Source organism: Anoplopoma fimbria, chromosome 24, assembly GCF_027596085.1.
Source record: "Anoplopoma fimbria isolate UVic2021 breed Golden Eagle Sablefish chromosome 24, Afim_UVic_2022, whole genome shotgun sequence".
Lineage (NCBI taxonomy): Eukaryota > Metazoa > Chordata > Actinopteri > Perciformes > Anoplopomatidae > Anoplopoma > Anoplopoma fimbria.
Window position 1 is genome coordinate 10,250,199 of NC_072472.1, and position 12,656 is coordinate 10,262,854.

The window sequence follows — 12,656 nt, forward strand, 5'->3', positions numbered from 1 at the left end:
AGAAACAACAGCAGTATCAGAAATGTCATTACTGTTCAAAATGCTGTAATCAACTGCTGTTTTATATCTGGGACTTTCAATCTGAATTACAGGTTTCCACAAAGTGAAAATCATTGTAATAGTCTGGTATTCCTAGTGGTTAATGTTTAGTATCTGTTAAGGCCTAGACTGTGGTGAAGTTAATAATGCTGGAAGTGAGAGTGAGAGTCATTAATATACTCTATATTATTATTAGGTAAATTAAAATAATTTCTCTCTTTTAGGTGTCAACATACTGATAGCAGGGTACCGGGTTCATATTTTTGTCACAGTTTTCACATTTCATCAAAGCCTGCTGGGCTTTAATGAAATAGCTTCATTATTTTTAATACACAATGAAATCATCTTGATTTTTTTCCTCCTGATTCAGAATGACAATCCATTTATATGTTAATTACATGCCAGATGCACATTTTGTCTTTATTCTCTGCACAAAATGTCTTTATGTATTCTAAAAGAACCTATATTACTGTTTTTGAGGATCATAATTAAGCATTACCAACAATGGATGTAAGGATTAATCTTCACATTCTGTTTTACACACAGTGAAGGTACACCAGAAGTACTTTTGCAATGATACTGACACAAAATACATACAATAACAACTAGAACACTTAAAGGCAGCATTATACCACCTTTACTTTGCCTGAATTCTCAAAAATATATAATTTTTGGACACTAAAATAATAACATTTATGCTAATTTCTTGCTGTACATCAGCAGTATCCAGGCAGAGAACGCTGAGGCAGTGGGCAGAATATTTGGAGCTCGGTTTATCCCATTCTGCACCTGTTTTAGTCACTAAGTCAAATCTCAGCAGGATATTTTTTGCAACCGCCGACTAAAGGAGAATTCTGCAGTCTTCCCTCAGGCTCTCTGTCGCAGTGTCTCTGTGCAAGTTTCTTCAACTTGTCATTTATTTGCCTTTTCTTCCCTCCTTACAAGAACGACAACACTTGAAAGCTTTTGTGGCTAAGGATTTTATTTTATAAAGAATTACAATTTTAACGATTTTACCTGAATCATAATTTCTACCATTGCTCTCTATTTGATTGCATCATTGTGGAACAGGTTAACAGTATGGAAATGTTTATCTGACTATTATTGCTGTAGCCTCGAGCCGCTAGCCTCAAGCAGAGATGAGGACCGGGCTGCAATAGTCTGGTTTCTTTGTAACTCCACACCCCCAGATTTTAAATCTTCTAGTCTTCAGCCCTAGCGGACTCTCAAATGACACTTGAGGCATTTCATCAAACTTCACACATCTACCTCAGGAGCCACAAAGGGCTTTATTCAATTTCTTCTCACATATGTTGTCGAGCCCCCCGTGACCTGTGTTCAGACGCCCCTCTAAGCCCTGCTGCATGCTTTTTTTATTTATAGAAAATAACCAAGTAACAACATAAAGACAACATTGAGTCTGTACAGCATATCAGCCTCTACTACCATAACACATCCATGGACTGTATAAAAGAAGTGGAGAACCTTAAACCGACATTCTTTCTAACAGCCGGGAGAGGGGACTCCTTCCAGAAGTCTATGAGAAAAGGACCCTATTTCTCACTTGAATTATTACCTTTGTAAACAGTGTAAACATGGGTTTATGGTCTCAATTTATAGTTTTAAGACTTAGCTTCAATACAATATGATGTTCATTTTGTGAATTATGGTCCCATTTAGAGTGAAAAAAAAAAGATAAAGTAGGGTATGCCTGTGACTGACAGGTCGCTACCATGGCGATCTCAATCATGACTGAGGCATGGTATGCGTATTCCTTTCCAACTCCACCCTCTTGTCCAAATATGGTCAGTTCTGGCTCTAAGAAAACCAAACAGCGACAGCCAAAAATGCCCAACTTAATGCTTCAGAACTGGTTGTCGATAACCACAGAGTGATGTCATGCTGGTTGGGTAAAGTTTTTTTATCCAGTCTATGAACCCTATGAAAGTAACTGAATCTCTGACTAAACTGTCGGGTCGAGTTGCATGGGTGAAAATTGTGGAATGAAAATGATGATATATCTGTCTCTGCTGCATTGGTTTTAATCCTTTTTTAAGAAAACTTAACATTGTAAGAGGGCCAATTAGGTGGGGTGCTCTTTTAAGGACACTCAAATACCTGCATATACTGTATATACAGTATATGAACATACACTTATATTCAAATCTCTGCACCTCTGCAGTGTTTTTTTGTTCGTCCTCTCGGATAGAAAACATACACATTAGCTTAGTGTGCAGGAGAAAGCCATTCCTCATCAACAAGTGATAAGATTGCTCTCTCCTTCCTTCTTTTCTTTGACTAAAAGAAGTGCGCCTTCTCACTCTGTAATTATCTTACTTCCTCTGTGTTTACTGCTTGTGTTTCTATGACTCACCCAGCTCTCCTCTTTTGCTCCACATGTATTCTTCTAAAAATTCCTTCAGGCATTCTCTTGCCATTGATTTCATTGCTGAGAAATGAGGAGTGTAAAATGTTGTTGCAGAGTACACAGTTTATATGTATGTAGGAAGATAATTCATTTTCAAACAGACTAGTTTAATGCATACTGTTGTAATTGAAGTTCAGCAGCAAATCATCAGAGAAGAGATAACACAGCTATTTCTCTTCGTCTCTTTCTCAGGTTTCATTTGCAGGTGATGGTGTGAGGTGACAGATATGATGACTAAGTGATGAGTTATTATAAAGATAATTAACGACGGAAGTGAAGGGAAAAGAGAAGAATAGAGGAAAGAGAATAGTGGAAGATTTGTGAGTTGTGAACATTTACTCTAAAATCTCAAGAAGACCAACATATAGGTATGCCTGCTTGGGACTTTGATGATTTTGTGTTTGTTAAGTAAATCAGAAATGGCATAATTAATCCAGTTACTTGAAGCTATCAAAAAATTGCATTCATTAATATTGCATTTAGTAAAGGGATTAGTTGATTGATCAGTTGGACGATCCAAAAACAATTCTGCAAACAATTGTAAAACATTGAATTATCAAACAAACTCCTGTGAAGACTAATTTAAACTCTGGATTCTGCTGCATTGAAGTCCCAGTTCTAAGCACTCACTCTATTTCAGGTAAAGTTTTAAATAACCTATAATGCTAATTTGATTAATTGGACAGAAAAGGCTATACTCTGAGCTAGCTACCAAAATCCATCAATTGCTGGAGTGTTGTGGGCAAAACACTGGAGCAAAGTGCTTTGGTGTCATGACTATAATTAAACCGTATCCTGCCGGTGTTGGCAGGTCCAGCCTCTTTAGAAGAAACATGAGTCATGAATGAACACACTTGTAGCCAGCAAGTGCACATGAAATGCACACAGGCTGGTTTAACATCATCTCTTAGTAATTTAGTAATCCCCGCTCTCACAGAGCACAGTTTGCTGTCTACAGCATACAGGGCCTTGGCAGCCATTCCTAAATATGACTGACATCTGACCAGGGATTATCCCATTGCCCCAGTTTCACTGGGACTGGCAAGCAAAAAAGCTCCAAAGACTACACAAAGCCCAGAATGTGGGTTGTGTGTTAGTGTGAGAGAGTTCCTTTTTACATGTGATCGCGTATGAATGTCCATGTCCAATGAGCACATGTCTGCTTAGAGGCATAGCCTACCGCACTATTTGCTTTCAGTGAGTGAGTGTGTGTCTGTGTATGTCAACAGATTTAAGGTACTTAAAAGAAACTAATCAGGCATGTTGATATGAATATAAACAATGAAAACCGGACTCACTGTTGAGCCATATTTTCTGTTTTATTGCAATAACAAAAACTATAGACAGACAGATTATTATGGTCTTGAGCAGCTCCCTTAGAGAGAGGCACAATTTGCATCCCATAACCCAGACATTTTTTTTCTAAATAATTGAACTGTGCTAAGTAATTTGAATATTATATGTACCAAACGCAGCGGGAGAGCCCCGGCAGCAGTAAGAGGTTGGAGACTTATCTGACATCCCCCCAAATGGAGGGGAGGAATTAGGCTGGAACAAAGTATGAGCACACCCACACACATAAGATATATGATAAGTATATTCATCAAGAGTCTTGACACTCAATCTTTTAATTTTTTGGTATATATGCCTTCATGTGATGTCCATGTTTTTTGCCTGTTTCATATCCGGTTATGTCTCTTACAGTAGACTCTAGCTATTGCTGGCTACAATAAATACAAGTATGATTGGTTCAGAATAATATACATTTTTGAAAGTTGGGAACACACGTCAACATTTTTCAGGTCGTATGGCGTTACAACACCACATCCATCACAAATATCGGTTTAGAAGGACAATTTTCTCTCTCTAGCTGGTTCAAATGCTAAATACCACCCATGGTTACGTTTTCCATTCCAGGGATGTCTTGTGGGCATGACATTCATTTCTGTTCTCTCTGGGAGGCAAAGGCGGCAACAATGTATAGCACTGAAGAGTCTCTTAGAAGAAGGCTGGAGGGTTGGAGCATACAAAGTGCCAGAAACTGAAGTTCATATCTTTTCTTTTAACTGTTAACTTTTGTCCCAATATGTAACACAGAACATGGTTTGAATCCTTGTTATTCTGTTAGTGGCAATTTAGAGAATATATTACTTTTCAGTGGTAGGACATATGATATGATTTGCAGCGTCTTGCATGACAAACAATCAATGTTTGTCATTTAGGTATGAGTCGGGGTTAAAAGAAAGAAAATTCAGATCCTGATTACATTTTTGTCAGAATATTCAGTGTTTTGAAGTGACTCACCAGTGTCTGTAATCCCTAGTGCATAAAGTCATGTCAAGTCAAAGATGATATATTTTTCTGTTATTGGAAATTACTGTTTGATATTTTATTTTTTTAAAAACTTTAACACCAATGAGAAACTTAGGTTTGACTTCAATTTAGACAATAAATTCATATTAAATCAGATTTTTAGTATTATATATAAAACACAGTGTTTTTAAACATTAAAATCAATAGAAAACAGTGAACAGGTAACTTGTTTTTGTTCTTTTTCTTCTCTAGTAGCTTTAAAACGGCACTACTTTTATGTTAAAACCCATCTGACATCTCCACAAAGTGGAGCTGCCATGGAGTGCCCAGGAGTGAAACATGCATTTGTCCTTTCAGCTCATATAAAATTATTATTTTTATCATGAATGTACATTGACAGGAAAAACTGAGCTCAAAAATTGTCAAATCAAATTTTAACACTGAATACAAAACTGTCAGCATCTGCCAGTGTGCATATCTGTGTAGTGCAGCTTTGATGAAACTCCTGATGGCTTACCTGACTCCGCTCCTCCTCTTATAATTCCCTCCGGGTCTGTTCCTCTCCACTGTTATTTTTCTCCTTCTCTTCCTTCTATTCTCCTCTTCTACATCTCCTAGAGCCAACTGCTGAGACGCAGCTTTTCTATGACAGCAGGGGAGATGGCTGACGGGAGGGATGGAGGTGTAGAACACAAATCACACAGATGGCTATATGTTTGTATGTTTGAGTACATTTGTATTTTGTGTGTGTGTGGGTGTATAAAAAGAAAGACAGGATGGAGGACGGGGCGTCTGAGGAAAGACACAAGGCTGCATTGTGTCTTTGGTCATTTCATTGAATTTTCCGTTTGGATATTTATTACAAGTATTTATAGAGCACTGTTAAAACAACAAATGTTTTCCAGAGACATTTTTAAATGTAATTTCATAATTAGAATAAAATATACTAAGGAATAAAGCATTCATACAGTCATATAAATGCTTTTTGCTCTGTAAAGATATAGATAAGATAAATGTAATAATGTCTCCCTGAGCAGAGACTGTATATTAGAAGTGGACGTAGTCATGGTGACATCACCCATTTGTTTGTGGACTGCCACTTTGAAGCTTCGAGTTCGGCAATTTTGCTGTCACCATCTTGGATTACGATCGGCGCCATGTTGCTTTTTCGCAACCAGCGAACAGAAGTTACAATATTTCGTGTTGATCACAGTAAGCACACCCTAAAGTATACTCTGCTGTATGGTCTATTTTACTCTAAAATGGACCATCATTTAGTAGATGAACATCATGCAGTATTACAGACTACTTTAAACTAGTGATTGAGACCATAAACTCAAGTTTACAATGTTTACTGAGGGAATAATTCAAGTGAGAAGTAGAGTCCTTTTCACATAGACTTCCATACATTCAGACTTCTTTTGCAACCAGAGAAGTTGCCCCCTGCTGGTCTGTAGAGAGAATGCACATTTTACGACCCTTACGGATTGGCTTACTCTACAGAAATGGAGTTTGCCACCTGGTTGAAATTCAAGCTTCTCCTTGCTTTGTTAATATAGTTGGGCCAGCCTCGCATGCTTTTAATGCATGTTGTTGCATGTGCGCGTGTCCCACTAGCTAACTCACTGCTGCAACTCTGCACTGAGGTCATACGCTGGTTCCCCCTCAGGTACACACTTATAACTCTGTGACCACTTTTACCATAGTTGGCAAAGTTAAGCTTTGTTTCCACTCAGGCTTGGTGCCGAAGCACCAGCCTTCTTTGTATAATCATTTCACATGTAAATACCAAGTCTATCAAAAAATTAAGAGGTGCACAACCAGATGCTGCAATCCACTTGCAGAAGCCTTGTGTCGGCTTTAAAACAGCGAGTATAAAATAAGCTGTAGCTATGAGCCGCTGGCTTGGCCGTCGCCGTTTTGAGAGCCGTTAAGAGGCCATAGAAATGTGCACATGCTCGTGTATAACACCTTTAAGCTTGGATTTTGAAAAATGGCAATACATGGGTAGAATTGGACTGTTGAACAGACTGGGGGTTATCAATAAAAAAGATATTACAAACAGACCCCATTTGGCAAAAAATAGGGCCTTAGATGGAACTATACTCCACAAGACACCTTCATTTATTCAGTCTCACATTGTGCTCCTATTTAATGATCTTACTCTTGATGCTAGGGTTATTTTGAAGTGTTTTTCCCTAAGCAATAACAAAACAAGTGTTGCATCAGTCCCGCCGATGACAATATCAATTGACACAGATGCTGGGGTGTTGTAGCAGTTTCTAGAGTGGTTAACTTAACTTCACACACAACATGAGCGCATGGTTTTAAGAGCTGTTATTCTGTAAGTCTTCTTACAAAGAAGCGTTCATCCTCATCCATTCTTGCTTGTCACTTTTCTCATGCCAGATATCTAGCTAGTTATATGTAGAAATATGATGTCACCAATCTTAATATTACCTTCATTTCTATGATTGTTCACTTGTTTCTCCAACTGGGAGAAAATAACCAGACATCTTTAAATTGCTGGACAAATTTGCAAACAGATGTTCATTAAGATATGTACAATGACAGTAGACGATACATGGTAGCTTTGCTATTTAGACTCGTTGTCACCAATTCAAAAAAAAAAACATCGCTGCCCATCCTCAGTAGCTGAGAGCCGAGGTTAATGAGATATAGCAGCAATGTGGTGTGTGTTGAAATAGAGATTGGGGAAGAAAGGAAGAGACAGACAGATTTGAATTGGAAAAAAAGAAGACAAAATAGAGAGCAAACATACATGAATGAGGACTGGAAGAGAGAGAGACTCTGAACATAAAATGAAACAAAGGAATATGAGCCAAACATAGCAGCAGCATTTATCATCATACTGAGAATACAAACACATAACTTTCAAACCATGAGATATTTTCCTGTGTTGGGAGACAACAGGATGGACATATATGGATGCTCATTTCCACATGTCAGGCCTTGTTTACCGCAGTGCCAATCGACACAGAGCATTTCCTCTCTCCCTCTCCCTGTTCTTCTACTTTTCCCCCTTCTTCCTCCATCTCTCTCTACTTTGAGAAAACGCCAATGACCTGTCTGCAACAATCAGTACTTTCTCACATCAAAATCTAATATCCTGCACTGGCAAGAATTTAAGCATGAATTATACCATTGGAAGCCAATTGCTGTTATAATTAGAGAGCCAGAGAGAGGATTAAGCCACAGTTCATCCCATATCTGATTGCCAATTGTCCCTAGTAAGTAATCAGGGCCATAAGGTCTTTTGAATGAATGGGCTAATTAGGCTGGTGAGGTTTGGACGCTTCTCCGCAGTGTGGGGAGAAGAAATGGATCTTACATTAAGCAGTTCTGCTAAAATCAGTGAGCTTCAAAAATCATACATCTTGTAACGTTGACACAATGGAATGAGCATCTGCAAGTGAGTACTTTTTCTCTATATCTTAAGATATACTTTTAACTTATTTCTTCTCAGTTTAGTCATGCTGGTATACCTGGGTCTCTTTGTTGCAACGTTTGTTGGCTTTGAAGGAAATAGAAAGCTTTTTCTTACCCATGTGAAGCTTTTTCTTACCCATGTGAAGACTCTTGATGAATATACTTCTTACCCATGTGAAGTTCACCTGACCCCTAAATTCACAACACGTCAGTTGTGTAAGCATTTGCAACCATCTGTCCAATTCATATAGACTCTGAGTCAGATCTGTTGTGTATCTATGTGGGAGTGAAAAAAACTGCTTATCAGGATAACCGTGAGAAACCTCATGATCAGTTCTTCATTCTACCTCTCTTCTTACCAAACAACTTAACAGTACATTTATTGGCTGGTGGCGAGGCCTCCACTTTTGTCCAGAATGAAATGTCCAGACAACTATAAGATGAGTTCCCATGAAATGTGGTACATGCATTCAGGTCCTCCTCAGCATGAACTGTAACATCTTTGGTGAAACTCCTAACTTTACATCTAGTGCGATCAGTAAGCCAAAATGTGAATGTCCAATACTTTGGTTTACAGTCCCATCAGCCTCGGGTGCATGTTATGCTGAACTAAGATGGGGAACATTCTTTAAAATGATACCTGATTAGCATCAGCATGTTGGCATTTTCATTGTGACCATGTTACAGTTGCATGGTGATGCTGGCAAAGAGCTGCTAGTGTGGCTGCAGACCAAACGCAAAGTGGATTTTTTTGCACTGTGCAATTATATATAGTCAATGCAATGATGCAAACAAATAGGCGAGAAAAGTTGAGCCAACTTATATTTTCACTCATATTTTTGTACATGACTGTAGTGCAACTTTTTTCAATGACTGACCAATAAACATGACATAATTTGGTGAATTTATTTTAAGTGGAGATTATTTGTGTAGCTGATGTTAAATGAGCCTTATAGACCATGATGAGACAACAGGTACCCAGCCAAAGCTCTTTAAGAAGAAGAAAAAACTGGTTGTTTCATCAACTGGTGTGGATAGAATGAATTTGGCTTCAGCCTTTGGTCGGAAATTAGCAATGCTTTAAGCATGGCTGTGATCTGTCAGTAAACAAAGTAAGAGAAATAGAGGTTGGGAACCGGAAAGAGAACAAGTCACCTTGGCCACCTAACCCATATATGATAGAAAATGGAGAGAGATCTTCAGGAAATTGCTTCAATTGAGTTCTAATTGTTATTTCATGCCAGCTAGAATTGGTCATGTTTTATGCTGTCCGGAAATTAAGATAAGCATTCACACATTATGAGGATATCCCATTTCAATTTTCTGGCATTTCAACACTGCTGGGACTGATTGACATGATTCAACAAAAAGTCAAAACCCTGAAAACTTAAGTATTCCTGTTAAATTATCTGATTGTTGTGTGCGTCTCCTCTTACGGATTGACCTAATTGGTGCCAGCATCATTCATGGGGGATTCTGAACTTACTTATTGCTATTGAAAGCCAATTTCCTGGACAATTTAAATGTTTAGTCTTTTTCTCCTTGTGTTTTCTTTTGCTCTTTTGCTGAAAGCTCTGTTGCATTCACTAACGTTTAACTCATCAGTAGGGGGAAAACACAGACAGCTGACAGATTCATTAGAATACAGTCCTCTTGTTAGGAAATACATCTATTCTTGTCATTCACTGAAGACACTGTTGTTAGTGCTGCTCATACGCAAAACAGAGGCCTTATCTGCCATTCAAATTCAATTCTTGTATACTATGTACAAGAATAATGTATCCTGTAGCCATGCCAGATGCAGTTATTCTTCTGGTACTTTTCTGCTGTCAATCACCACTACTCATCATTACAGCCAACAGATCTCTTTGCAGGTCTGGTACGTCCTATACACAAACAGCAGAATACATATCTAATCTAGTGTGAATTTGAGTAGGAGTATGACATTTGGATAATATTACGTGCTGCATAAAAAGCCCTCACTGCATTGCCTCGGGGCTGCATCAAGCGCTGTGTGAGTGCTAAGGAGACACAGCGGTTAGTGGGACAGATAGACACACAGTACAGGTCACAGCTTGTTTTATTTTGAATTCAAAACCAAGAGAACAGGGACAAGGATGCACACTGATAAATTCCACTAGGTATCGCTACATATCAACTAACAACATCACAATATCTCATAAAAGTGCTCTTAACAACAGCTCCAACACTACAAAATGAATAAATAACAGCACAGGAACAGAACTCTGCTGCAGTTGAAGCTCATTGATAAACGTTATATGCACGGTATTATCTTTCCCATCTGCTACTTTGTTTTTAATGGAGCTACGAGACTGAAGCAATGTGTAAGTAACTTGCTAGAAGGAAATATAGGTCTGTAAAAGCAGAAATAAAAACTTCCTAATAAAAGCTACTACAATGCATACACACAAAAAAACTAGCCTGAGCGCACGGGTCTATGTACAGCTTGGATCACGGGGAGATTTTGGGATTTGAAATGTATAACACAGCACATTGAATTGTCCCTGTATATGAGCTATCAAACACCCATGATGGAAAAATGTATTCTATCAACTCAGGACGTGTTGTGGATGTGTACCCTGGCATCCAACCTTCCTCTGACAGTACAGCTGAAATTTTCTGTTAAAAAATGTGTTACAGCGATACAAGACCATACTGACATTTTTGGGGTTGGAATATGAAGTGATCTGAGAAAAGGGGCCGTGAATGAATATACATTAATTACAGTAAAACACTTGAACGAAAAAAACGACTTCAAACTGAGAATCTCACTAAGGGGAAGCGTGAAATTCAGAATTGACTCGTGCCTTTGTACAAAGATAATCACATACAAATCATCCGTACATTACAGTAAAAAAGAAATATATCAAGACAGTCAATAAATAATAAATTCGAGGAAAAACCATGGTAATGAGAGAGCAGACTGTTTTTGTATGTGGCAGTGTGTATCAGCAGACGATGATAATCCGAAGACGGCAAAGGTTCAATAGGAAATGCCCCTCAATAAGTAAGTGAGCACATAAATGGGCATGTGCTTGTATGTTTTTATGTCTGCATGCATTTGTTCACCCTATACTGGCGTTATACTGTCTATGTATCTGTTGTGCGTCTCTTTTATCTATATCTACGAAAAATGTTCACCTACATGTTTGTGTGTGTGCGTCTCTATCTGCCTGTGTCTGTGTTTCTTCAGGTCTGCATGTGTTTACAACACCCTTTAACCGCCCGGCTAACTCAGTGGCCCTCGCCAGTCGGGGGTTTAGCGTCATGCGGCTGCCCCGCAGGCCCTCCAGGCAGCCAGGGGGAGACGGAGTGCGAGGTGGTCTGCTTGGCCATGCTGTAGTGGCTGATCACTGTGTAGAAACGGCCCCTCGAGTTAGCATCCTGGGCAGCGTAGTAGGCCTCCAGAGATGCCGGGATACACCTCTTGTGCTGTGGCGGGAGAAAGAGAAAAATTATTCAATTCAATGTCTGCAGTTGTGGTGGGCATAGTTTTAAAGGAGAAATCTCTGCACTAAGCATAATCACATATTTATCTTGTTTCTACATGAATATAATCGGATAAAATAATGCAGCTGCTTGTTGTCGAGGTCCTCTCAGGGTCTTAGCAGGTCAGTAAAAGAAAAGTCAAACTCTACGTAAAATTGCCCAATCTAGCTTAAATATGTACTGTGGTTCACAGTAGAACAGACATAAAACAAATTTATATTTCTCAATGATCCAAAACAATGAGCCTATAATCTTTTTATTTTTTTTATAATTTTCTGTTTTTATAAGAAGGGAAAAGGGAAGCCATTTGCATTACTGAATCTAATCGTATAGCTCTCTGCAGGAATATTTGGAGGGGAGGGGACCCAGAGGCCATAATACTGTAGTGCATGTGCATAGTGCATGTGCATAGTGTAATTTGAGTCCATTAGGGCATTAGAATGTGCTTTAGTGTGTACACATTACCTTTGTGTGCAGTTAAGTAGTGTACGTGCCATATTCTGTGAGCGAGTGCAAGTGTTTCTATCAACACATGTATGTGACACTGCTAATAATACCTCTGCAGACTGCAGGCAGAGCCCCTGCAGAGGCTTTGGGCCATAAACTAGATTTATTCCACCTTAAAGGACTAGATTTGTCCAGAGACAATGACTTCCAAGGTGACTTCTCACAAAGTACAAATTTGAGGAGGGGAGGGGAAGAGAGGGGAGGAGAGGAGAGGAGAGAATAGGTGAGGAGAGGAGAGGAGAGAGAGGCTGTCTGTGTCACATGCTGCAAAACTTTAAAGATTCAACACTAATACTATCTTTATCTGGAAAGCATATCGTTGGATAAGAATGGTTCTATGAGTCATTTTCTTTTATGAACTAATCCACATAAATTGAGGGTTAGTGATCATAATGTGGTAATTATTGTC

The 12,656-nt window shown here is 38.8% G+C and overlaps 1 protein-coding gene across 1 annotated transcript in view; it reads right to left on the minus strand.

Moving 5' to 3' along the window:
• Positions 1 to 10,299: 10,299 nt before the first annotated feature.
• nsg2 (neuronal vesicle trafficking associated 2) overlaps positions 10,300 to 12,656 on the minus strand; it is a 35,157-nt gene continuing 32,800 nt past the window's right edge. The window contains exon 5 of the mRNA XM_054626178.1: positions 10,300 to 11,683. Within this exon, the coding sequence (XP_054482153.1) occupies positions 11,486 to 11,683 (198 nt within the window). The 3' untranslated portion in view covers positions 10,300 to 11,485. The remainder of the gene's footprint in view (positions 11,684 to 12,656) is intronic.